Consider the following 27,965-nt stretch of genomic DNA (forward strand, 5'->3'; position numbering starts at 1 on the left):
CAGCTAGGGGGTGGGGCTAGAAGGACACAAAAGCAAGACTTAAGAGGAAAAAGGACACTGTCAGGGGTATCATCTGGCTCAGCTGCTGGAAAAGTAGGGAAGGGACCTGGGTTCTGTAGGGTGCAGGGCAGCAGTGGTAGTTCTGGGACAGAGTTTGAGTCAACAGAAGAGGTGTAGGGAGACATCTGTTATAAAACTGTGGCCTCTAATGCCACAACCCAAGAGCAGGCTTCCTGAGCCCAAGCTCTGTTTCAGGCTCCCCAGCTAACATGGAAAGAACTGTGATAGCATCCTGCTTCCTGAAGTGTATGTGGACTCAAGATACAAAGCTTGCTTCTGGGAGTACCACCTCCTGGTAGAGGGCAGCAGGAACTTGAGGTAAGCTCATCTCTGGGAGCCTCAGAGAGGGAGAGATTCCTGCCTGAGGCTGGAGCTCGGGTCATGGGTGTTCAAGTACTAGTTTTAGAACCAGAGATGAGGGGAGTCCCAGCCATCCTGGGGGTGAGTCCTAAAGGAGGCACAGAAGCTAGGCTTAGGGAAACGCTGACAGCTGTGTGTGTGAGACCGGGCAATAGTGCAGTGTAGAGCAAGCCCCTAGTGGGTCCCCACTGTATCCAATATCTTCCCAGACACCCGGAGATAGCAAGAGAGGTGAAGCAAGCCTCCTGGCACCCGCAGCCTGCCCACTGGGATCATAGAGATTGTCTGAGGTCTTCCTGGATCTTCTGAGCCCCACATGGGCAACAGAAACCAGGTAACCGCACAGAGGCCCAGCCATAACTGCCTAGGGCCCTGGGGCCAAATATGCGTCACCTGTGCCTTAGGCAAGGGACCTAGGGACCTGCCTCAGGTGAGCATGTGAGAAAAACACTCACCAATAACACCAGAGGGGACAGAACCTGACACACAGAGACATTCAACAGACGGAGAAGATATTAGGGTACCACACTACTCACTGACCTAAGCTGGTGATGGGGACAAACGTCTAATTAGACATGAGAAACCAGGGCACGCTCAGGCAAGATGATATTCAGACAGTGTTGCTTTGACATTCATGTCTGATCCTGCACCTGATGTCAAGTGCCCATGATGCTGATGGGCCAAAAATGGTAACAGAGGACAACCATGCTGATCCAAGAGTGGGACAGAGATGCTGACCTCACATTAATCTGTCTTAATACTGGCCACGAATCTCAAACATGTTAACAGTCAACCCCTGAGCCAGGAAGAGCAGCTCAGCATACCTGACACCCTTCCATACCCACAGAGATGCAGACACAGACCTCTGTACCTTTTCACTGCAGACCCTTATTTAGAAAGCAGTACCTGTTACTAGCAAGGAAGAAGGAGGCTGGGAGGGTCAGATGAGCTACTACAAGCATACACCAGAGGCACAGAGGATAGTGACACCCATGGAACCCATTGTACCAGGCAGATTTGGACAACAGTGAGAAACAACAGGAAGCAGAAGAGATTTGTACTCAATACTCCATGAAGACACTCTGCTCTTCTGGATTCCCTTGCAGCTATGAACTGGGGTTGGTTCCCAAGTCCATCTTCTATAGTTCCCACTATCACCCAAGAATTAAACAGGAGATAATACAGATGCTCTGTAATGTACCGAGATTGGGTGAGTATGTGCCTCCACACCCATGAATAGATTGCTCATATATATCCCTGTGAAAATGACCATACATACATACGGGGCCACTATTCAAGGTCTGAGGATGTCTTCCAACTAACCCCTTTGAATCTGGGCGATGGTCACCATTTTATTTTCTCCTACATCTTTCCTAAAGAGTGGGGTTTCCAGAATACCGACATCCCAGCTTGTTCCTGAGCAGATACCACTTTAGAGGACACATGCCCTTACTGTGAGGAAGGCTCCTCCCACCAGAGCTCACTGGAATTTCACTCTTTTCAGCAGCCATCACCAGAGGTAGCAGGAAGTAAAGAAGGATTGGAAGTTGAACACATGGGCTTTGCATCCAAGCTAACTCTGGTCACAGCTCCACCAAGAGAGCTGGGACCGATGAGCCTGTAGTCCCCTCTCGACCCTCATGAGGCAGGATGTAAGGGAGGAGTACCCTGTTCAGGCATCAGCCCTTAGAGGAGCTTGTATAGGCACTGAGGGTCAAGGGGCATGACACAAAGCCCTGCCTGGATGGGTATAAGTACCTCAGGCCTTCTGCTTCCTTCCTGAAACTGTGAGGCGAATATTTTGATGTTTGGCAAATGTTTGTTCACATTTATTGCCTTTGCCTAAAGGGAAGTTCATGGATGGGTTTTCCCTGTTATAAAAATAAACGATATGTGATTATTTTGGAGGATGAAGCAAAGAAAAAGGGAAATCTTAAAAAAAAAAAAAAAAGAAGGAAGGAAGGGAGGGAGGGAGGGAAGAAGGGAGGGAGGAAGGAAGGAAGGGAGGGAGGGAGGGAGGGAGGGAGGGAGGGAAGGAAAAAAGCCCTACCCAGAGAGCCTCCAGGTTGGAAGCTAGAAGCTGTTGGGCTTTCACAGCCTGGATAAGTGGAATCGCATCTGTCCCTGACCCTCTAAAAAGACCTCTCTGCAGCCTGGCAGATGCCTCCTGACCTAAAGATGGCAGCTCAGCCTGCAACCACTCACCTTAAACCTCTCGGTGACACCCTCGGTGATGCTGACGGTGAACTCCGCTATCTTGGGAGGACGCGCTTTCCCTTTCTTGCGGTCAGGTTCATACTCAGTTTTAGTTTTCACCACAACCTTAGCCAGGAAACAGAGAGGCACATGGTCAGTGATGAGCCTGATGTGCTCAGACACATCTGCCCTGGGCAGGTGAACCTGGGACTGTCAAGTTCAAAGATACCCACCAGTCCTCCAGGCAGTGGGAGCGGCTTCCACTGAGATGTCCCCATGTAGGCCCTTTCAGATACACTGCCTAGCCACGGCAGTCCCAGGACAAATGCAGAACCAGGGACAGAGAAGTGATGTTCACCAGCCAAGGCCACGGGACTGGTGGCTGGCAGACCACTCGGGTACCCATTACAGCAGAGCCCTGGTCCAGAGAGTGGGGAGGACACCTCTTCTTTCCTACTGGCTTTTCTGTGCTGCCCACCTGCTGGACATATGTGTCACTGGAGAAGACCTGAACACCCAAGAACTAGGGCCTGGGGAATAAACTGCTCTGCGGAGCCTCTTAGACTGCACAGCACTGAAGGGTCTCCCTCCCCCCACCCTCTCCTGTAAACCTGGAAACATCTGCCCTGTACAAACTTCCCTGAAGCCCTGCCAACTTCATACCTACCCGGGACCCCATGCTGCACCCTATAGGGACATTCCTCTCTTGGCCTCCTCAGCTCTGCCTCTGTCAGGGGTCCATCACCTCTCTGATCCCCTTGGATAGGGAGAGTGAGGTCAAGGAGTTACTCACCCCTGATCCCCAAACTTTCCCCAGAGCAGGTGTCCAGTAGTGGCTACGGGACAGGAGAGAACTACACCCCCCCCCATATACTTCTCCTGGAGGGAGTATGTCCTTTGTTGTTTCCATGGTTTGGGAGACACCCATTTGCCCTGACAGTGGGACTGAGTGACTCAGGACAGGCCCCAGGCAAGTGACTAGAGAACTCTCCATTCCAGCCCTGACCTGTGGAGCCAGCCTCAAGAGGTCATAGGGGAGAAAGTGGCCAATGCCTGGCATTGAGCCAGGGAGCCCTGAGTGTACTGTCTGGCTTCACTCCTGGCATGCCAATCTCCTGCAGTACACAGAGGGGTATGCACCCCTGAAGGCATCATCTTCCCAAGACAGTGCTGAGCACCGCCCTGCCATCCTCACATCCCAGCTGCACCCAGGTAGCCTTGTGACCTTGAGCATACATTTGGAAGCCCCTCACCTGACCATGAATACGGAAGGCTTCTTCATGTCTTATCCACAACCTGGAGGGCAGAAGGCCTGTATCATCCAGAACTGTGAGGGTAAGGACATCTAAGCCACCTGAATTCAATCTGCATCTACCACTAACTGACAGGTGACCTTGGACAGGTCCTTTAAAACTCTCTAGGCCTTCTTTGTTATGTCTTGTCAGATGAGGGCAATGGTGGGGGTTGCCTTGCAGCAGCGTGGGCATGTTGAAGTTCAACCTATGAAGTGTATGGAACAGTGCCAGGTACGGCAAGCGTTCCTAAGGAATGTCAGGCAAGGCTGTTCCTGATGTGACTGGCAGCCCTCAGCACTGGTACATTTTCTGGCACTTAGGAGTCACATCCCCCACCTCCCTGAATCTTGTCAAGTGTGAGAGGTGTCCAAACTATAAGCAGAGTGGAATAAGTAACAAGTCTAGAACTCCCATACCCCAGACGCCAGTGACCTTCAGCACGATGACCTTGGGTGCATCTGGTGAACTCTGAGAATCTGTCTTCTTCGCTGTGACTTTGGAAGCCTTCTGGATCAAGGACCTGTTCCCACAGGAATACCCTTTTCTGGAGCATCCGCATCAGTTACCCCAAGAGAGGAGAGCCTCAGTACCTTACAGAGCCACCTAGCCTAACCCTGAGCAACAGGACTGGTTGGCAGAATGTGGGACCTGCCTGAAGCCCTCCTCCTTGTGGCCGACCATGCCAGGCAGTTCTGGAATGGAATACATTGAGGGTAAAAGAAGAGGCTTGGACCAAGTAGAGGGAATCACCTGATAGAGGTGTTGCTTCAGGACACACAGTTCCTGGCACAGGCCTCTTGCGCTCCTTGGCTGGGTGTATCAAGGCAGGAGGGGTAGGGGTACTCGGGACTGAGTCCTGACACCCACCGTAGGCCAAAGACTCAACAGCCATGCTCATCCTATGAAGGCCAGCCTGGGCCAACAGCTGTGGTGTGGGGTGCACAGCTATGACCAGCTGATCTCCCCTTCTTAAATGAAAACACCTTCAGCCAGTCCCTTCCCTGCTCCCATGTCTCTCTCTCTCTCTCTCTCTCTCTCTCTCTCTCTCTCTCTCTCTCACACACACACACACACACACACACACACACACACACACCAGACAATAGAATTAAGGGGACAAAACCACTCTGGGAAGCTAAGTTTGGGGGTGAAAGAAGACCCACTGCAGATCCTTCCTGCACCCCATTCTATACTGCCCAGTGAATGCAGAGGCAGGAGTCAGAGCCTCTTTCTCAGAACGAACTGAGACAATAAATGTGAAAGCATGTGGGACTAGTGAGCAAGCTCCTTTGTGTGTAGGGACTGTAGATGCAGGGCGTGTGGTTTTATATTAGAGTGTTGCAATGCTATCTTCTACTTTAAGGATAGAATTTGCTTTTAAATGTTATGGCTTGAAAATATCTTTATGGACCAATGATACCCCCACTGGAGGTAGTACTCAAGAGGGGAGTCTTTAAGTCAAAAAAAAAAAAAAAATGCATCAAGGTAAAGATGGTCCTGGTTCCGCTAGCACTGGTGAGCCGAGCCGGAGCTCCGATCTGGGGATTTCACAAAAGGAACAAAGAAAGAGGCTCTATTCCTGAGCACACACACAGTAAGGCAAGTGGAGCTGAACCCGACCCACCTCAAAAGGCACAAGGACCGGCCCCCAGGGCTCATCCCAGACTCCTGTGCCAACAAGCATCGCTCCTCATAAGACTCCCCCGAAATCAAGAGGGGACCTTCCACTAAGGACTCTTAGGTGTCACCTAAGGCAGGGGGTCTCCAGCATCACCCAGCCCAGAATCACGAGGGTACATTGTGCTTGCCCTGTCTTCCTCCTCTAGGCTGAGCCCGCCCCCATCTCTCATCCCCAACGCACAAGGCGTTTCTTTTGTTTCGGTTGCAGTCGAAGATTTAGGGGTGCGTACCCAGCAGCGCGGGAATGTCGGGGGGCTCATACCTTATCCGGGGGTGGGAACTGCAGCTGGTTGACATCGAGGGGCGTCATCAGGGGAATGGTGTCGAAGCCATCCTCCAGCAGTGGCTGCTTGGTGCCCTTCTCTGCGAAATTGTTGCCCAACTTCACCATGGTTGCGAAAGACAGGAGGCTGCGGCCTGAGGAGGGAGGGCCGGGTGGGGGTCAGGGTGAGCGGCAGCAGGGGCGGGGCGGGGCACAGACAGGCGGACTCCGCACACCCACCCGCTGTCCCTGCGTCCGCTGTCCCCGCCTGGTCTCCCGAGAGAGGTGGCAGGGACGCGGCCGTCGCAGCCGATCAGGGTCTCCAGGCTGTGTACTGATGGGCATTTCTAGACTCCCATCCCGCAGAGGGCAGGGCTCAGCCCAGCCAGGCTAGGGGACGCCACCCGTGCCCAGCCTTTCCGGACGCGTCCCCAGTCCCGCGGCGCTGCCTTCCTGCGCGTCTCCCGAGGCCCTCAGCGTGAGAGATGCTCGGCCGCCCGCCCCGCTCCCCACCCGCACTCACCCCACGCCCGGCTCCGGCAAGTCTGGGCTCCGAGCGCGCTCCGAGGCTCCGCGTCGCCCGCTCTCGCGTGCAGCAATGGCGGAGGCGGCGCCGCGGCCGGGGGATCAGCGATTGGGTTCTGCGCCTCCCGCCTCCGCGCGCCGCCTCCTTCCTGCCGCTCCCGGGGGCCGCGCGCGGGAGTGCGCGTGGGGCCGCGCCGATGCGCCTCCGCCTTGACGCAGCGCCGCCCGCGCGCGGATCGGCCGCACAAAGGAGCACGCGGCTGCGGTGGCGGGGGTGGGGTGGGGGGTCCCCTGGGGACCCCGCGCGCGACCAGACCCGGGGAAGGAGAACCTGAGGCTCCCGACGCCGGGTTGGGGGGGGGGATACCCCGGCTAGCTGCGCAACCCTGGGGCGGTGGTCGAGCGCGGGGCAGGAGGGAGGGAGGAAGAGAAGGGAGGGAGGAAGATGCTGGGAAGTCAGCGAGCCCCAAAGGGAGGGAAAGAGGTTCCGGCCCACCACCGAGCAGAATTGAGGGTCCTGAAGGATGACGAAGGTTTTCGGAGGACAGTGTGGATGACAGACCTAGGTGGCTCTTAGTGTGAGGCTGGGTGGGAGAGGGATGAAAAATGAGGGCGGGTCTCTATAAAAAGAGGGAGGTTTCAGGCTGTGAGGTAGGGCTGTCCCGTGGCTAGGGATGCCTGCCTAGGATGTGAGGACAGGAGAACAGGTGTTCAGAGCTTAAGGTGCCACCAGGAGAGGCAGGCTTGCCAAAGCTGTCTGCTGTCAGGGCGGAAAGGAAGGCAAGGAGCTCCCCACCTCAGCCGCAGCTCCTGGATAATACAGAGACCCAGAAGGAAGAACCGGGTTCAAGCCTGACCCGTGCCCCAGGCAGCTGTCACAGCTACCCAGATGAAGGCCACTGCACTTTTACAGATCTCTAGCCAGCCTTACTTGCAGGACGCAGGGAAGGAAACACTTCTTGGATATGGGAGCGAAGCTCCAAAAGGAGTGGGGCTGCGGGTGCTGGAGGAGCAGCACCCCACTACCCGCAACTACAGTTCTGTTGCCCTGAGAACTTAACTGTCCCCATGGTTGTTACCTGGGGTCTAAACATTGCCCAGAGGACCCTGAGGAATAAAAGAAACCTATAGGTTAGGAACAGCCAGGTTCCAAACTCGGGGAGGGCCCCTTCGTTAAAGCGGGGGCGGGGTGGGGGTGCTGCCAGGGCTTCCCTGCCCAGGCTGCGGGTAAGGTGCAGGCAGCCTTTGAGTCAAGGCAGATCAGCCTGGCGAGAGCCTAGAGTTCCTTCTAAGGCGCCTTGCTGGGCAGAGGGAAGGGCCTTCAAGGTACCTGTATGACATCAGGTTGCCCTCTTGGCAGCAGAGAACAGAGTTAGAAACCACCCAGGCACCAGCCCGCAGGCATCAGGGGACCTGCCAGTCAGCCTGCCTGGTTTGTGCAAGAGAATGGCTTTATCACCATCTCAGACTCGAGCTGTTTTCAGATCCCAGCACTAGCCTACTTGTTCTGGAGTCAGAATACTTCCAAGGAGCAATAAGGTTGGTCACGCCCTCTCCCTCCAAGACTGCCGAGGACCAGGCTATCCCAGAGACAGCTACAGTCATGCTGTGGCTTGCTGGCCTGGGCATTGCTCTTTCCTTCTGTGTGGTTTCCTTTGCTTATATCTGGACCCCACGAAGGGCACAGGAAATGCAAAGTACATAAGACACACTGCCCCGCTCCCTAGACCAAGCATCAGCTCTCACCAGGGCTGTGACAGAATCAGAACAGGGCGCATGCTCAGGGGAGGAACTAAGTCCAGGTAGGAAAGACTGCAGAGGCAGCACATTCGCTTCCTGTGGCTCCTGGAACACATGACCCACAAACTAGCAACTCTAAAAAATCAGAAAGGTGTTCACAGCTCTGGGGGCCGGAAGTCCATAGTTAAAGGTGTGGGCAGGGCCCGCTCCCTCTGGAGGCTCCAGGGGAGAACCTCTTCCTCTTCTGGCTTTGGTGACCCAGGCAGTCCCTGACTTGTGACCACATGACTCTCACCTGTCTTCACATTAATCCCAGCATAGCCCTCCCCCTAGCTTGTGTGTCTCACCTCATCATTGAGTTGGGACCTGCTCACCCAGTGTCTTCACTGAATCATCTCCATTGTTGTAAGTCAGTGTGTATGATAGCCATTGAGCCATATAAAGTCAGGCTCACAGATTCCCCAGCATCGGGACATGGGCAGATCTTTAGAGGGCCACCATACAACTCACAGACATCAAGGACACAGTGCTTTGGGGGCCCAAGGAATTTGAAGAGGAGACGAAGATGGCTCTGGGGAAGTCAGGAGCTTAGCCAGGGAAGGGATTATGTTGAAGAGGCCAGGGTCAGAAATGCCACATTGTGGGACCGGCCAATTAAGTGACCTCGACTCCATTCTAGCACCCACAATCTAATCCCCAAGGCCACAAAGGATTGTTGAGAGAATGTGTGATTTATTCAGATGAGTCTTGAAAGTATACCTCAGCATCCTTGACTCCACTTTTCTCTATTGAGACAAAGCCACCCCCAACCCTAACATTCAGATGCTGTGCCTCAACCTGCCATCCCAAGGCAAAGTTTTCTGTGGCTTCCCCTGCTTTATTGGTTGAATTCCAGATTGTTACAGTGACACCATATTTTTGAGTTGCTTTTCTGTTACTATGATGAACCCTGGAAGCTGAGTACTCTATAAAGAAAAGTTTGCCAGGTGGTGGTGCACGCCTTTAATCCCAGCACTCAGGAGGCAGAGGCGGACAGATCTATGTGAGTTTGAGGCCAGCCTGGTCTACAGAGCAAGTTCCAGGACAGGCTCCAAAGCTACACAGAGAAACCCTGTCTCAAAAACAAAATAAAACAAAACGAAACGAAACAAAAAGTTCATTTAGCTCAAAGTTCTGAGGTTCAAAGGCATAAGTCCACATAGGCTTAGTTAGCCCTGTTGAGGTGGTCCGTGTGATTGCCAACTTGACAGGACCTACAATCACTTAGAAGTCAAGCCTCTGGGCATGTCTGTGAGGAAGTCTCTAGGTTGTGTTCATTGAGATGGAAAAGGCCCACTCTGAATGTTTGAGCCATGTGACCAGATGCACCTAGCAAAAGCAATTTAAGGAGGAAGGATTTCTCTTGGCTCATGCTGTGAGTGCGCAGTCCATCACGATGGGGAAGGGAAGGTATGGTGGCTGGAGTACGGTGCAGCTGGTCACATTTGCATCTGCAGTCAGAAAGCAGAGAGATGCATGCTGCCACTCTGCTGCATCCTCCTTTTTGCTCAGTCTGGGACCCCAGCCAGGGGATGGTGCTCACACGTTCGGGGTGTGGCCTTTGGGGACAAACCACACCAAGGCCATAGAACCATGGCCTGGTTTGAATCATGACTGTCTCTTAGGATGTTGGGCAAGTGGACTAAACTCCCTGTGCCTCAGTTTCCCCATCCATAAGATAGAAGTTGTGATAAACCTCCATAGTGGTATTCTGAGACTCAGAACTATCATTACAGAGTTCCTGTCATTTCTGTTATTGGTGCTTTGGGCTTCTAATTCTGACCCTTGGCATTGCCAGTTTTAGCTGCCCCACTGGACAAGCAAGATGAGGGATACTTTTTATGGTTGTATTGTTAGCCCCCTGGCTGGCTAAGGGAGTTCATCCTGGGGAGTACTGTGTGCATCTTTGCAACTCAGAGAAGCCCAGTTCCTGGCTGCACAGCTTCTCACAAGCCTGGGATGGGCTTCAGGGTCTAGACAACTTGTAGAAGTCTGTACCCTTTCATCTGATCCCAGGACAGGTTTCATAGAAACTTTGGTGGCTAGCAAAGCCTTGCCCTGCCTTCCACTGTATGGCCATATCCAACCGGAGATCCATCATCCATTTTTTTTAAGGATGATATTAACAATTACCTGGTGCTCCCCTTTCTCAGCTCCTGGTCCATCCTACATCCTACTCTACTTGATATGGTTTCTTGGTACACACTGTCCCTGCAGGTGGTGCTCTGCACACACCCTCACTAGTGACATTTTCCATCCCACCTGTCAACTGTCAGTCAGCACACAGATTCGGTTTAGGGAGATGGGTTTTGGTGAATGTGAGGAATCAGGTGTGCTCCAGCTACATCCCCAGCTCACATCTCTTTCCCAGATGCTGCCTCCTCCACCCAAAATGTCTCCTCACCTTCTCCTAATGGTTAGACCTTCCCCTTCAAAGCACTCTCCCAACATAGCCTCCTCTTTATAACTGGCCTCACTCTCTACATTCTTTATTAGTTTTTCAATGTGCCTTGTATCTAAAATGAGTATTGTGCTCCAGCAACCCTACCCCCACACCAAGCAAGCTCCACCTCTTAAAGGTCCCAGCACCTCATAATATCACACTGGGGACCAAGTGCCAACACTGGAAATATGCTCTGAGTGGTTCATCCAATGGGCATCCACTTACCGTATACTCTGTCCCTATACACTCAGAAAATGTGAAAAACACATTCCAAGTCACAGTGAGGAAATTCAAGTCCAGTTCATGCTAGAGGCCGGGTTGCCCGTGACACCATTGTGACATTCCGTCTCCTAGGTTTGTCCTTACTTCAGAAACACTCATTCATGGAAAACTCCAAGCATCACCAAAGCGCATAATGTGTACACAAAAATGTGAGCACAATTTGCAGTGGTCCCTAACATTTTATTTGCCCCCATGCTCCCTAGCGCTTAGCCACACAAAGCAGCCAGAAATGGTCAGGAAACAAAGTAGCTGTCTCTGTTTCTTAGCTTATGTTCATAGGAGCAGAGTAAACATTATTATGGGGCCCAGAGGCATACAGACTGGCCTATATACATGTGTTTGGTGTTGGGTTGGGTTGAGATCATTTTAAAGACTTATAAACATCTCAATGATTGCTAATTTTCCCAAATTACTTTTAAGATCCATTTCACTCTGAGCTGTGAGCCCCTTGGCCTTCTGGGAAAGGCTGTGGTGAAGGTCCTCTCTAGACCTCAGCTTCCTCTTCTATGAACGGGTAGGAATGGTCACAAGGCTCAGTATCTGATGCACACTATGAGAAGACTTGTCAAGTGCTCCCACTTGGTGCCCCAGTTTGGGATTTCAAATCCAAGCTCTTTAGTTTTGTACCAACTGTAACTTGAGTTAGCAGGATAGACAGAGGTAGCAGAGTTGGAATAGACAGAGATTGGCATGCTTCTCAGGAGAATTGACTGGGTGGGTGTGGATGCAGAGCAGCCTGACTGGCTCAGCTGCAGGCTGAAGCCCCCAGCATGTTGGCAGCATAGCTCAGGCCAAGTCTACGAGGCCTCAGACCCAGAAAGCTGATAGTGTAAGTCTCAGAGGCCAAGAAACTGAGAACCTGTAAAGGGCATCAGTTTGAGTGTAGGGGCCGCAGCATAGCATCGCTAAGCTCTGATGGCCAAAGGCAATGGGGGAATGTCTGACTCCAGCAGAGACAGAGTCCTTCATCCTGTTTAGATTGATCTGACAGAGCTGACTGACGGTGCCCACTAGATGAAGGACAGATCCTCCCCACACAGTCTACCAATCCACATGCCAGCCTCTCCAGGCCACCCAGAAACAGGGCTTCACCAGCCTCTGAGGGTGCTGCTTAAGCACCAGACCGACCCTAGAGCCACCTGTCACACACAAACAAACCAGGCTGTGGTTGGCCCCGCAGTACTGTGCAGACAACAGGTCCCCAGACCCTCTCTCAGGATCAAGAGCTCCTCAGTAGGACCATGGCCCTCTTCAGTGGACTTGAGGCCGGCCACACTCCACCAAAACCATCCCCATCCTTGCAGGTGCCCAGCCCTGTCCCATCTCCTGCTGGTTCACATACTTGTGTGCCCGCAGAGGTCCCTCCAGGGGCCCCTCAGACCCCGCAGCCTGCCGGGACTTGGTGGACACCCTGTGAAGTGGCAAGCTCTCCTCAACTTCTGAGCTTCACTTAGAATGCAGGCCCTTCTTTGTGTCCTGACTGGTACAAATGCCACCCCCACCGGGAAACTTCCTAGAGTCTCGAGGGGGAAGCCCCATTGTCTCCTCCAGGGTTCAATAGCAAGGATGATGACCAGGACAGGGATGAGAAGAAACCCTTTATCTTCCACTCTTTCTTTCCTTTTCCTTTCTTCCTTTTATGTTTTTTCAGCTTCACAAATGTTGAGCGGTGGAGAGGGCAGGTATGCTTGTACCCATTTTTCAGATGGAGGAGAAGCAGCAATCATTTGACATGACCGTGCTGATAACTGCAATGAGTACCAAAGCCACCAGTGTATTCTCCAGATGTTCCTCCAGCCACACGCCAGTGTGTGATTGACATCGACCAATGCAGGTGATGCCCAGTGTGATGAGTGACACTGGCTGTCAACTTGACTAGGTGTAGGATCACTCGGGAGACACATCTGTGGGTGTGTCCGTGAAGGACTTTCTAAAGTGGGTCCATTAAGGTGGGATGGTCCAACCTGAATGTGGCTGACACCCTTCCATGGGCTGGGGTCCTGGATTGAACAAAAACGAGAAACTGAGCTGGTCAGGATCCTTCATCTCAGCTTCCCGGCTTCAGATGCAATGTAACCAGCTACCCCAATCCCAGCCACCATGACTTCTGAGCCTCAAACTGTGAGCTGAAATGAAGTCCCTTTCTGCTCTCAGGAAGCATCACTTCACAGCTGGAAAAGATAAAAAACTGAGATGCTGAGGAAGGTGTTAGCTGAAGGAGGAAGCGTGGTAGACACCTGAAGAACTCAGTCTGCCTGCCTGAACCACAGACCCTCCTCACCTCCAGCCTCTTCCCACCCTTCTGCTCCAGCTAGCCATCCCAGTTCTGGACTTCCAGTTCCGTTTGGGCTCCAGTGGGAAGGGCCAGTCCCTGTGCCCGATATCACCCCTGCCTCGGCTTTGTCCATCACTCCTCTTTTTCATCAGGGTCAGAGAGACCTGAGCCATGAAGACATAGGCAAAGCATGGTCTCCCAGACCTCCATTTCCCCTTCCATAAAGTAAGGAGGGGCAAGAATGAACTTCACTACCCCCAGATTAATCTGCTCCCATGTTGCTGGCTGTCACCATGTCAAGAATGGCCCAGCATAAATCAGAACCAAACCGAGGGCAGCTGAGGTCAAGCAAGCCAGTGCATGAACCTGGAGATAAATGACCAGATCGTATAATCTCATTTGGCTCTTTTCTGCTTTTCTTCACAGCATTCCAGGATCAGCCAGCACCAGCGAAGGCCTGGGCTTCTAGCTCGTACAAACAACTCGTATTAAATTATTTAGTCCGCAAATGACTATTAAAGCGCTGTGCCAGAGTAGAAGCCACAGAAAGGCCAGATTCGAGTAACAACAGCATTGTCTGCTTCAATTAATTATTGAATTTTTTAAGGGCCCACAAATGGATAAACACAATTCATTGCTTGCTCTGGGGAGCCAGGGTCTCTGGGAGCATTCACAAAGTATGTGAGCTCTCTGGAGCGGATCAGTGTGTGCTGGAGATGGGAGCCAGGAGCTGGGCTGCACTGCAGGTGACCTTCTGAGGCCCAGTGGGCCTCTCGGTTCAGTGTCTGTAGGGAAATTAATACTTGCACCCCACTCCATGGCCAGCCCTGGCCTGCACGCCCCAAGCTGCCCTTGAACATCTGGCCATGGCTTGCCTTCTTTTTGTCTTTTTATCAGCCATAACTTACAATGTCCTCTCCATCACACAGTCTGGCTTGTTTCTCTGACCCACTGCAGAGGTCAGGTGGAAATCTTTGTGTGCAGATTCCCTGGCAATTGAATTTTGATCCATTTAAGTCGGCCTGCTTCCTTCTGGACCAGAGCTCTTCTAACATGCAAGCCACGTCATCCGGTTCTGAGACAGGACCTTGAAGAGAATGTAATGTTTCTAGAAGAATGAAGTTGGCTTCAGGCATATGCAGCCATGATGCTGAAGCTGGATTAGTTGCATGCCCTGGGCTCCTTACCCAGCACCGAACGCCCCTGGGCTGTGCCCTCTGCAGAGTGTTTGAGTCGGCTTCTGTTGTTACCTGTGTCCTCCAGCCCCACAGGGTCCAGCAGGATAATCTTCACCATCCACACCACTACACTTGGCCAGTGTTCTGCTTCTACACTGCTAGGTATAATACAAACCCCCAAACTTAAAGGGGCATTTACTAGGAGCTAAGGGGCTGAGTGGGTAGGATACTGCCCTCCCAAAATCAATGTTGCCTGCAACCCTAGAATCTGACTGCCTTTGCAATTAGGGTCTCGGCAGGTAGAAAACGGTGAGACTCTTAAGATGGGGTCACCCTGGGTTTCTGGGTTCCTGTGGGAAGAAGGAATATGGAACATGGAGCCTTGGAGGGAGTGTGGTCCTGTGGACAGTTTGATTAGCACTGTAGTTCAGAGACTGTGTGCCCGTGGTTCATGTCGACACTTGGAACATTCCTAAGAAACTAATGCAGAGGTAATGTTGCCCAAAAAACTGTTGCCTTTCAATAGTTTTACATGTTATATTTTAATTTTTTATTAGTTATTTGCCTTCTTGAGGACATGTGGAGGTCAGATGGAGACTCATGGGAGTCAATTCTCTTCATCCACCTTGTGAGTCCCAGGGATGAACTCAGGTTCTCAGGCTTGTGGCGAGCACCCTTACCTGCTGAGCTGTCTCGCTAGACCCTTAATTTGCTTCTTGTCAGACCAAGTGACTCATACAGTGGCTCAAGGGAGAGTGAGTGGAGCTCTGGTTGTCAAGGGAAACATGAACGATGTTGAACTTCTGGCCACTAGGCCGGCAAGGCCAGCTCTCCCTCCAGAGTCTGCTTCAACTGATCCTGGGAGGCAAGGAAGCCATGCTCCTGTCGGAAGAACCAGGCTCACGAGGTGCTGTCCACCCCTGAGAGGGTCTGTCTGCCTCTAGTCTTTCCCACCCTGTCTCTTTGAGAGCTCTGCAAGGGTGGACGGGGGCTCGTTCACTGCACCTGCTGGGGTCTCCTGTGTGTGTATGTGTGTGGGGGGGTGTTCTCCACACCCGGCACCCATCAGACCAAAGCAACCTGAGATAGGTAAGAAATAAAGGGAATGGAGCAGCGCTGTTCGCTTGGTTCCCTGTATCCTCTGGCTTCCAAGGATAATTTTTAAACCTCCAGCAATGATACTTGAATGTGAATAGAAAACATTTTTCCCAGCAAAGGACTCATCCATTCCAGTGAAACCCAGAGGCAATACTGAAGACTCTGGGCTCATTGCGTTCCCAGCTTCTCCCTGTGTGGAAGGAGATGAGATGTAGAAATGATAGTGCTAATTGTGTTTTTTTTTTCTATGAGATTAATTTTACTGCTTCAGTATCTGCTCCTTCAGAGTCCGCTCAAGGGTGGATTGTGTCTTGACTTTCATCTCTGCAGCACCCATTAATAATTAGGTCACCTTTTACCCAAGCAAGCACTCTGCTTGCCTTAGGCCAGAAGCTTCCAGCTGCACCGGCCCTGAAGAAGCCTGCAGCACCTACCTCCCTGATGATAGTGACATCTGCCCTAGCTGATGTCAGCAGGGGGTGAGCCAGCATTTACCTGGCATTCCACAAACCCCAGGACTGTCCCGGGAGCGCTTTGTGAACTCCCCATATCACCCTGTAAGGTTGGGGTTATTGCCCCTGTTTTACAATTGCAGAATAATACAGCTTAAAGCAAGCCACTTCACCCCAGAGCTGGACCCAGGACAATTGCCTCCAAGCCAGTGCTGGCCACCTTGTTGGTTAGGCAAGCCCCATGCTAGAGTTCAGACTTTTGGAGGCAGAGTTGAAGCCCTCTAGTGATCAATATGTTTAGAAAGTGCACTGAGCACATCAACACTGGGTAGTTTGCCTGGCTGGTGGGAGACAGGGCAGGTAGAGAAAGGCTGGAGGCAGTTACATTACCAACCACAGCATCTCCTACCAGCCAGGTGGGCTATCATCATCTATGGTGCTCACTCCTATAGGACCAGTCATATAACCCTCTATACTCACCCAGCTGGGTCAATGGTTGAGCTGCCGGGACCAGACACAAAGCAGCAGCCCATACTTGGGCCCTGGCCCACACTGTTGAACAGACAAGTGTTTATGCCCTTCACAAGAGTAAGCCACACCATGGTGAGCATCAGGCATGTGTGTCTGTGTGACAACAGCCACACAAGGATTCCTAGAAGTGGAGGATGTTCAGAACATCAAATGGTTTGAGCTAGTATTGAATAGAAACACTAGAAAGTAGACAGATGCAGAGGAAGACCATGAGACCCTGTCCCGGTCAGTGAGTGCTGTACATGAAAGTCACATGGGGCATCTGTGGGGAAACATCTGTTCTCCTCTTCATCCTTCCTTAAACACTGTGCTGGTTAATAGTCTGTTGGTTTGACACAAGCTGGAGTCATCTTGGAAGAGGGAATTCAATTGAGAAATTGCCTTCATTAGATTGGCCTGTAGATAAATCTGTGAGGCATTTTTTTTTGATAAATGATTGATGTGGGAGGGTGCAGCCCACTGTGGATAAGCCACCTATAGGCAGGAGGGCCCAGGTTGTATAAGAAAGCAGGCTGAGCAAACCGTGGGGAACAAGAAGCACTCCTTGGTTTCTGCTTCAGCTCCTGCCTCCAGGTTCCTGCCTTGAGTTCCTGCCCTGGCTTCCCTTGGTTGTGATTGGGACATATAAGGGAAATAAGCCCTTTCCACTCCAAAATATTGGTCAGGATGTTTTATCACAGCAGGAGAAAGCCAACTAGACACATACAAAAATAATATTTAGAGACACAGCAGAGTTCTTCAGTCTGTGAGGCTACAAACCCAAGGACAGAGACTACCCGTCAAAGCGTGCTCATGTTTGAGCAAGTGCAGTCTATCAAATATGTTTTGGTTCACATGAGGAGTGCTAAGCCTTGTTTGCTTGTACCCCACTGGGTCAAGGCACCCCCTCCCCCAATGATAAGCACATTCTAAGCTAGCCCTGGTTCAGACAGGTTACAGGTGGCAAAGATTTGCTGTATCCCCCAACATTCATTCTCCCATGAAACTAAAGTGTTTTTCAAGCTCACATCTACCTAAAATAAAAACTCCAATGTTATGGGCCAGGAGGAGGCTCAGCATGTGGGAGCACTGCTGGTCAGGGTAATAACCTAAGTTCAATCCCAAGAACACATATGGTGGAAAAGAACCAACTCCAAGTTGTCCTCTGACCTCCACATGAATGCTGTGGCACTCATGTCTACATGCATAAACACACATGAGTGCATGCGTGCACACACACACACACACACACACACACACACACACACACACACACACCATGAATATAACACCTTTTAAAATTGTCTTACTTCTCCAGCAGAAATTAAGTCCTGGAGAGAAGGAGAACAGACATGAATGGTTGCATCTACTACCAAGTCTCATACTCCCAGCCTGTGTTTTATCCATATCCTACACAGAGAGTGGCAGGGAGCCTGTAGGCGAAAGGCGCGGAGGGACCCCATCCAGAACTCTGAACCATGTGCCTCTGCACTCTGCAATCACTCTCTTGGTGATGCCACTGCTTTGTGGATTTTCTGTCACCAGAGTCAAACCTAATCTAAGCCATATTTACTTCCTATAGTCCCTCTAAGGAGCTCACTGAGTGGTCTCACACAACTCAGATTGGTTCTGTTACAGGCTAAAGGTCAGAAGCTGGAAACTAACATCCTAGGCTGGGACCCTGGGGGAATCACTCTCCTGTCTCCCCTTTCCCTTTCCAAGGGTCATGACCTGCATTCCTGGAATCACTTTCTACACCAACACAAAGTGTCTCTGAAGACTGTTTCCCTCTCCCAGTGTCCCTTTCTTTGTCCTTGAATCCACTCGTGATGACAGGGGCTGTGTGGATAATCAGAATTCTCTGAATTCTCCACATCTAGGACCTTCTGCTCCCTCACACCCCCAAAGCCCCTTTTCTTATGGCAAGGGCCATCATGGGACTCAGGGCACACGCCCAGCTGACTGCAAATCATCTAACCTATATTGTCTTTGCCTTTGGTTGTCCCTGAATAGGAGCATCCCTCCAAAATTCATGTTTAGAAACCCGAGTTCCATTTGGAGACACAGCCACTGAGGAGGTGATAAGGGCAACAAAAATCCAAAGTTATTCCCAACCTGTGCCATTCTAAAAGGAAGGGCCACCACACATGGGAGGAGGGCACAGGGAGAAAATGCCATTGGCTTCACCTTGACCCAAGACATGATCTGTAGCCTTGGGTACCAGGGACAATGCTTTTCTGCTGTATAAGCCACCTACCTATGGCTCTTAGTCATGGCCATCAGGTCAAACCATACACTGGCCTTCAAAAGTACCAGTCATTGTAGTTTGGGTAAAAGTAACACAGACCCTTCAATGCTACAGACTAGACCTCAGGTCTGCAGTTTGGTGGCTGCTCTTATCTATGCCTCTGGGGTATTGTGGGTGTGGCAGGCCTATGCTCCACCCCCACAGGAACACCTCTCTCTCTCTCTCTCTCTCTCTCTCTCTCTCTCTCTCTCTCTCTCTCTCTCTCTGGTGGTGAGCAGCCTGCTAACCTCTCTGGATGCAGGTTCTCTCATCTATGAATTGGGTATGATAACCTCAGTGGTGACATTCAGCAGGCTGGCTCAGTGTGGGTCAGGATCTGGCACTCAATAGGCTCAGAGCTAAGATTTATAAGTGTTAGCATTTGGGAGTTCAGAGGCAGGAAGCCCAGTTCCCCAAAAAGGAGTTCCCCTAGACTTTTAGGGACATCAATTCAGGTCCAAGGCCAAAGTCATTCATGACTTTAGTACAGAAAAGAATTTCAGGACTAAGCAGTTTGTGAAGCAGAGGTGTGGTTTAATAAAGACACTTTTTTTTTAAAGTTTTTTTTAATAAAGATTTATTTATTTATTTAGTATGTATACAGAAGAGGGCACCAGATCTCATTACAGATGGTTGTGAGCCACCATGTGGTTGCTGGGAATTGAACTCAGGACCTCTGGAAGAGCAGTCAGTGCTCTTAACCTCTGAGCCATCGCTCCAGCCCCATAAAGACACTTTTATACAGGCTTAAGGCAGGGTATTAGAGGAAAAGACAATCAGTGGAAGGATACAACAGACCTGAGAACAGGAGCATGGGCTTTTTAAAGAGACCAGCTCATCTTGTTGGGTTTTTGTTTTGTTTTGTTTTAACAATAGCCATATACAAGACTTTGGTGGGGTGTGCTACTTTCTTCAAAGGGTTGCTAAGACAACTAAATGAGATCCCTCCACAGGTAGCTTCCAAGGGTCACCTGACAATATTGCAATTGACAAGGTGAAAGTTTAAAAGGACAAGATGGCTCATCAGTTAAGAGCACATATTGACCGCAGAGGACCTGGGTTCAGTTGCCAGCACACATGTGGTGGCTCACAACTGCCCAGAACTCCTGCTTCAGGAGCACTCTTCTGGCCTCTTCAGGCACTGAACTCATGTATGCCCCAGCATATACATAATTAAATAAATAAATAAATAAATAAATAAATAAATAAATAAATAAATAAATATTTTGGGACTGGAAAGATGGCTTAGCAGCTAGCACCCACAAGTGGCTCACAACTATCTCTAACTCCAATTCCAAGGGATCCAATAGTCTCCCTGACCTCTGCAAGCACCAGGCATGTATGTGGATCAACATACATGCAGGAAAATACTCAATACACATTATGTGTTTTTGATTTTAAGATTATCATCCACGAGGGTAGGCTACATCCTCTGAAATATAGTTTATGATTTTGTTGGAGATCTAGGAAAAGAGATGAGGCTATCCATATTCATTGAAGCCTTAAACCTTCTGTTACTTTAGATGGAAAGAGAGAGGATTAATGGAATCTTGAAAGCTAGCTACTCTAGGGTACACAGCAACAAACAAACAGCAAAGGGATCATATCTCAAACAAGGTGAAAGGCAAGGACCAACATCAGAGATTGTTCTCTGACTTCTGTATGTGTGATCTAGCATACACTCTTCACACACACACACACACACACACACACACACACACACACACACACACCATACACACATATCTAAAAATAAATACATTCAATACATCACACTTAAAAGCAGAAAAGAAGGTGACTGTGAATCAGACAGTCTTGTAGGTATGCATATGCAGAATCTCTCAAGAAGTTATTCAGACAGCTTCAACTTGCACTCAACATCTTGCCCTTTCTAATGTGTTTATTAAATCTGTATATGTATATTATATCTGCATATGAAAGGAGTAGTGACTCCGCATGCTGGGGTTCTTGCCTCTCAGCTGAACAGAGGCTTCAGTCCGACTCCGGGGTGGGGGCTTCTTTCCTTTCCACATTGTCCTGGTTTCTGTCTTTCTATCTTGCCCCCATAAGTGCACACCCTAAAGTGCTGTCAGCTGGCACCCCTGACTTAGCCACTTAGTGCAGCCTCACTCGTCCATCCCCTCGCTCACTTGCCTTTGCAGCTGTGTGGAGGGCCTGTTCCAGGAGCCAGGCAGGGCACATAGTGTGAGGACCTCAAGGGAGCAGATGCAGCCAGACCCCAGCCCCTCAGCCTGACTCGAGTCCTCTGACCCTCTCCTTGGGGTTCAGCCACTCTCTCTCAGTAGGGGAATGTCTCAGGCTTTCAAGTCAGAGCCTTGCTCAGCTCCTGCGCTTCAGGAGCCAGGAGCAATACTCCTCATGCAGGAACAAGAAGAAGCCCCGCTGCTCCTTGGCCAACCCTCCCAGGCCACTAATAGTCCTGTGGAATGTTTTGTTCCCGCAATGAGGAGGGTAACTCACGCAGCCTGTGACCAGCAGTAGTGTGGACCTGGTGCTGTCCGTGGTGCTGGTTTGTATTCTTGTCTCACAGTACAAGGTAGGACTGTGGAAAGCAATATTGGTCCCATTTTAAGGGAGAAGAAACTGATGCATGGAGGCTTGGTAACTCGGCCAGGGCCACACAGAAAGACATGATGGTAGTGAGTTTGAATTATGTGCCTTTTTCTTGTCAAAGGGGCTGGAATATGGAAGAGGGCAGGGATACGGAAGACTGTGGAAAAGGTTCCAACTGTCCAGAAGAGGGTCAAGGTTCAGGCCGCAGCACACCAGGCAAAGCTCAGGTGCTGTAGATCAGGCCTAGTTCCAGACATGGACCCCAGGCCCTGCAGGCCAAGGCCTGTTCCTTTTCCTGCAGCGAGTCGGTGACACCCCAGCAAGTCTTCCCTAGGTCTGCAGCATCCTGCAGCATGCCTGCATCACACACAATGAGTTAAGATCTTCAAGCTGTAAAATTGACATTGGGACTCGAGTCACGTGCAAGGGGCTCAGGCTGCCTCCATGAGCTGTGAAACAAAGCATCTTTGGGCAGAAATGGTCACTTTGCTTCCCCTGCAGGCAGATGGAGGGACAGGTGCATCCTTCCATGCCAGTGTGTCTAGGGCATCAGTGATGGAAGTTGTGGGACACAGGGTTGCCTGAACAGTGACCTGCCAGCACATTTACCGGATAACACCCAGGTAGGGCTGCTTCTGGCCTCCTGGCTTCTTGTTGTGTCTCATACAGGAGGAGCCGCTGGCCCTTTGGCACCGAAGGCGAAGGCACAGTCACCTCCACACTCCTGAAGCACAGCACAGCCAGGGGACCTAAGCTGCCCTGAGTCCCTCTCTTCCTGATGCCAAGCAGTTGTGGCTGCTCTCAGGAGGCAGCACGAGATACCCACAGTCACTATATGGAGAAAGGCCATTGCTTACTCAGCCTGGCTCAGGGCACAAGCTTCAACACTGTCTCTGTGATAAGGGTTACAGGACGACAAAGATAAGCCATGGGCCTGTGTCCTTAAGGTAAGTGAGAGACTTTAAATAGACAGCCCCTTGGGGCTCGAGAGATTGCTAAGTGGTTAAGAGCGCTTGCTGCTCTTGCAGAGGAGCCTACATGGTAGCTTACAACAAACTCCAGTTCCCAGAGATCTAATGCCCTCTTCTGATCTCCTCTGGGCACCAGGCACACACATAGCTCACAGACATGCATGCAACACTCATACATATAAAATAACACAGATATGAAAAACAAACAAGCAAAAATACAGTGTGCAGCCCCATGGCCCTGGCTCGGACCTACACTTGCTCTTAATGAGTGCCTAGTGTTTTCAGACATTATTTCCAGTGTGTGTGTGGGGCGGGGGCAGGGAATGGTGACTGAGGACAAGCCCTAAATTCCAGAGACTCAGAGTGGGGGTGGGAAGTATAAGGTTCCCACCTGAGAGGGCATGACAGGCAGGTGGGGCTACTTAGGCAAATTAGAACAGATGCTACCCTCCGCAGGACTCAAGGGACAGAGTGATGGCCATTATGGTGTTCCTGAGAGTGTAGAGATGCTGAGGCCCCAGGAATCAGGGGTGCAGGAGCAGTGGTCCCATGCCAGAGTTCCCCCAGTCACTCCCACGAATTCAGAAGTGACCCTGACGTAGACCCAGGGGACTCCCTTGGGAGGCTAGACAAGCATGCAAGCTCCCTGCTGTGTCTCAGGAACCCCTGAGTGCGTCACAGCTGCAGCCAGCCTAACCCGCAGCAGGTCTGTCTATTTCTGGGCTACCTCAGGACAGGGAGCTCTGGGCTGAAATTGATTAGTGCCCTACATGCCTCTAAGGGCACCTTGCAAGTGCTGAGAAGGGAGACTGCTCAACAACCAGGCAAATTACAGAACTGACAGGAAGGTCAAGGCACTGTGTTGCCTACCAGCAAGATGGCCCTGACTGCCGGCCCCACGTGGTTGCGCCAGCCCTGTCAGCACCAGAGGCTTGGGAAGTGGGGAAGAAAGGTGTGTTACGGTTCACAGGCAGGGTACGGCCCATCATGGGGGACAGAGTGGCATCGGGTGCATGAGGGCAGCTGGTCACATTGCATCCACAGTCAGGAAGCAAAGGTGGACACTGATACTCAGCTCACTTTCTTATTTAGATAGAGGCCGAAGCCCACAGAACAGTGCCATCCACAGTCAGGGTGGGTCTTCCCACCCAGTCTAGAAACTCCCTCACAAACATGTCCAGAGGTTTCTCTCCTAGCTGATTACAGAGGCTGTCAAGTTGGCAGTCAAGATTAGCTGCTACAGCAGGCCTCTGCAAATGACCGGGGAACGGCACACAGCTGCATCCTAGGTGCAGGCTGATGCCAGTGCATACTGCTTACGTACCTCTAATCCAGGAGTCCAGTCCTTCTCATTGGCCACCGTCCTGTCTGCAGCAGCCTCATCTTCTCCCTGCAGTGTGGGGAAAGCCTGCCTTACCCATATTTTCACGACAAAACTGTCCTTAACTTGAAGCCTGGAGTCATTTCCCCAGGTACTGTCCAGATCTGCACCTGGGAGTTGAGAACGTGCCCCCAGGGCAGGTCCTTTTTCTAGGCAGTGTCTGTCTGGGCTCAGGAAGCCCTTTTCTTCACACAATATCAAGAACTCTTTCTTGATAGTACCAACTCAACTCTCCCAAACCCTGCAAACAAAATGACTCAGCGGAGCTACCGTGTTAGCGTCCTAGAAGTTTTTAAATGGTTCAATACCGTTAAACTCAGCAACTACCCTCATAGGCACATGCTCAAAATAACTGAGAGCAGGAACTCAAGTGGACGTGGGCACTCCACTGTGTGAGGTAGAGTCGACACCGTGGTGGCAAAATGCACAACACAAACAGCTTAGGGAAAGAAAGACTCAATGTGGCTGGTCTTCAGCTCTGGAAGCAGAGGGAGGAGAATCCAGGAAGCGCTCACTTCCTCCTCACTTCCTACCTTCTCCACTTCCTCAGTAATATCGTGATGTCATGGATCCATCAGAGGGTCCTTGATGAGGTCAGAGCCCTCAGTCCCAGTCACTTCCCCAAAGCCATCAGCTGGCACCAAGCCTCTGGGGACCTCTCAGATTCAACCCAGAGCATGTGTGTTGTACTGAAAGGTGACAGTCGTCTCATGCCCATCAACAGTGAATGGATAAAGTGTTCTTTCTCTGTGCAGCCCTAAAAGCACGTGTGGAGGTCAGAGAACAATTTGAGTGATCTGACACAGCCCTGAGACACAGATGAGCCTTGAGGATGTAGCGCTGAGTGTCACAGTGCTAACGGGGGTTACACGCAGGTAAGGGCCTGGTGCTCAGACCCACAGTTAGGAAAGTAGAGTTAGAGGTCATGGAGCTGGGCAGATGCCACGGGTCCTGCTTGGGGATGGAGAGGCTTTGGAAGTGACGGTTACACAGCATCGGGCCAAACTGTCAGTAAGCTGAGCATGGCTAAGTGGCAAATTTTATAAGCAACATGTAAATTATATCTATTATATATATGTATGAATATAGGCATCTATAGATACTAACTTTCCCTGGTGTTTAAAACCCTGTGATCCTGTGGAGATTTCTCAGTGAGTGAAATAGATGCTGGTTATGCAAGTGTGAGGAGCTGGGTTGGGATCCCCAGGACACACACAAAACTGTACATGCTGGCCAGTCTGTGTTCTGGTGCTCCTACAGTGAGATGGGAGGTGGAGATGGGAGAATCCCTTGGAAACTCATACACCAGCTGTCTTGGTGCATGAAGAGTGAACAGGAGACCTTGCTTCAAACAAAGTGGAAAGGGAGAGCTGACACCTGAGGTTGTCTTGTGACCTCCACACACACGCTGTGGCACACATAGGTCTGTGCTCGCACACACATGAATGCATGTGCACACACACAGGTCAAATGAAATTAAATAAGTAAGTAAGTAAATGGATGGATGGATAGATAGATAGATAGATAGATAGATAGATAGATAGATAGATAGATAGATAGACAGATAGATAAGCAAATCCTGTGGGGCAAAATTGATTGTTCTGTTCAGTTTACTGATGCACCTAGGGAGTCCAGGAGAAAGCAGGACACAGCCAAAGGTGCTGGAATGTGTAAGAGGCTCAGCCCCACTCCAGAAGTGCCCCGTGTGGTCTGGAAGCACCAGGCTCCAGCTCAACAAGATGTGGCATGGTGTGTATGGCCTGGCATGAGTGATCTGGACTCTGGGAATGTCTCCCAAAGGCTGAGACCTCCTGGAAAGGGCGAAAGAGGTTCTAATGCCCCAGCCCCATCTGTGTGTCTGAGCTTTTTCTGGTGCTCAAGGGCTCTGGGAGGGAAGTGCACAGTGGGAAGAATGGCTATAACCCTGGAAAGAGTTTCAAGAAAGCCATTGGCAGCCACATCCAAGCCCACTCTTCACCGCCTTGCTGTGGGGCTCAGGCTGGGCGGCCACTTTCCTCCGGTCTAGACAGAGCCCAGCCTTGGCCCAGTGTCACAGTCCTGGAGAAGCTGTCACTTAGCAGCCACTCCACAGAGGTGACCCCCAGCAGTTCCCCCTGCCTCTGCCTTTCCTGGCATGTCTAGCATTCCCCAGGGCAGGCTGGCCATGGTGCTGTGTCATGAGGGGCCAGCCTCTTCCTAACAGCAGCTCTTCCTCAGCCACCCCTTAACAGTGAGAACCTTTTCTAGAAGGCACAAAGGCCCACAGGAAGGGGCAACCTCCCACCCTAATTTATCACCTCACTAAAAACAAAGATCTTCACAGCAGGAACCATGCCTATCACCTCTAGTACTTTGTCAGGTCTGGAACGTAGCAAGTGTAAAGTCAATATTGATCGAGTGAATTGGATTAAAAGAAAACACACTGGAAAATGAAATGAATTAAGAAGAATCAGAGCCCAGATGTCTGGAACGAACTGAAAGGTGACTCTAAAATGAGATGCCCATGTGGTTATCACTGAGACCATGAAGGTGATCCTATTTGGGACCCCCCCCCCCCAGTGTGCATGTGACTGTGTTTGTGTATGTGTGCACAAGTGTCTGTCAGCCAGAGTCCAACCTCAGGTATCTTCCTCAGCTGTTCTCCACTTTGGTTTTTTGAAGCAGGGGCTCTTTTTTTTTTTTTTCCTGTAGCTAGGCTGTCTGGCCAGCAAACCCCAGGGATCCTCCTGCCTCTGCCTCCTCAGTGTTACAATTATAAGCTCATGTTACCATGCTTGGCTTTTAAAAATGTGGGTTCTGGGGACCAAACTCAGGTCCTTCTGCTTGCACAGCCAAGCACTTTAGTAACTGAGCCATCTTCCCAGCCTCCCACATGTGTGAATACTCACGTGCATACACGTCTGCATGCTGTGAGTGTGCCCAGGCCAGTGTGTACGTGTAGAGGTCAGAGAACAACTTGAGTGAGCTGGTTCTCTCGTCAGGCTTGGCAGCAAGCACCTTCACCTACTGAGTCATCTCAGCAATCCAAGTTAAGGCTCTGAGGTCAGAACATCCTGGATCCCAGACCAATGACAGTGTCCTTACAAGAACTCTGTGTGTGTGTGTGTGTGTGTGTGTGTGTGTGTGTGTGTGTGTGTGTGACCCACAAACAGAGAAGGCCTCATGCGATGGGGGTGAAAACTGGGATGTTGGAGACACAACCCCAGGGACGCTGGCAGCAGAGCTGGAGGGTCCTCACCCGTGTCTACTGGTTTATCTCAAAGAATGTTATAAAGGATACCCAAACAACAAACGAAAAAAAGATTCTCCGAAGAAAGCTGAATTTATTGGGGAATGAACAGGGATTACGATCTGGGGTCTGTGTACTAGACCATGCATCTGAGGAGCCAAGCAGGGTGACTATTGCAGGAGTATGAGGCAAATCTGTGCAGGAATCTTCAAGAAAAAAACCCATTGGTCACCAGAGCTCAATATGGGACTGGTGTTTACTAATTGGTGATGTCCCTGGATGATGACAGAGCTAGTCTGGTTTATCCTGTGCTCTCTGGCTCTGGCTCCCTGTTTTCTAATGTGGAAGCTTCCTCGAATGTCTCCATCTCATGTGCAGCCATAGAGTCCTAAACCAAGCTGAGCTGATATCAGCAACATGTCCCTGAACTTATAAAGTAAACCTCTTCTCTCTCTCTCTCTCTCTCTCTCTCTCTCTCTCTCTCTCTGTTTGTTTTTTTCAAGACAGGTTTCTCTGTGTAGTTTTGGTGCCTGTCCTGGATCTCACTCTGTAGACCAGGCTGGCCTGGAACTCACAGAGATTCCCTTGCCTCTGCCTCCCAAGTGCTGGGGTTAAGGCGTGCACCACCACCACCTGGCAACCTCTTCTCTTTATAGTTAGCCTATCTCAGGTATTTCATTACAATCATTCAAAATAGACATGTGCAGAAAATTGGAATGAAGGAGTGGATTTGTTACTATGCTTGAAAATATGGCCTGACATCAATGTAGGGGCAGAAAACGGCACACTTTGGAAGCTGACAGAAGCCTGTACTGTTGTAAGTGGAGCATCAGGAGCGATCTGAATGAAGGCATAGACAAGGAGAACAGGAAGGCACAGGTTCACTAAGTCGCCGGATGCGGATAGGAGTCTGGACAGTAAAGGGCACACTGAGGAGGTCTTAAGAAATGAGGACACTCCCTGGATGGTGGTGGCACATGCCTTTAATCCCAGCACTCGGGAGGCAGAAGCAGGTGGGTCTCTGAGTTTAAGGCCAGCCTGGTCTACAGAGCGAGTTCCAGGACAGCCATGGCTACACAGAGAGAACTTGTCTCAGAAAAAAAAAAAAAGGAAAGGAAAAAGAAAGGA

The 27,965-nt window shown here is 50.8% G+C and overlaps 1 protein-coding gene and 1 long non-coding RNA gene across 2 annotated transcripts in view; one reads left to right on the forward strand and one right to left on the reverse strand.

Moving 5' to 3' along the window:
* The window catches only part of Nsg1 (neuronal vesicle trafficking associated 1), a 21,515-nt gene extending 14,773 nt beyond the window's left edge, over positions 1-6,742 (reverse strand). The window contains exons 1-3 of the mRNA XM_036200268.1: positions 6,377-6,742; positions 5,854-6,008; positions 2,626-2,742 (exon numbers count right to left, since the gene is read on the reverse strand). Coding sequence (XP_036056161.1) covers positions 2,626-2,742; positions 5,854-5,982 — 246 coding nt within the window. The 5' untranslated portion in view covers positions 5,983-6,008; positions 6,377-6,742. The remainder of the gene's footprint in view (positions 1-2,625; positions 2,743-5,853; positions 6,009-6,376) is intronic.
* Positions 5,764-14,878, forward strand: LOC118591839. The gene is made up of 3 exons (XR_004946030.1): positions 5,764-5,813; positions 12,534-12,716; positions 13,584-14,878. It is a non-coding gene; the product is annotated as an uncharacterized LOC118591839 (long non-coding RNA).
* Positions 14,879-27,965: the final 13,087 nt, after the last annotated feature.

This window comes from Onychomys torridus, chromosome 10, assembly GCF_903995425.1.
Source record: "Onychomys torridus chromosome 10, mOncTor1.1, whole genome shotgun sequence".
NCBI lineage: Eukaryota > Metazoa > Chordata > Mammalia > Rodentia > Cricetidae > Onychomys > Onychomys torridus.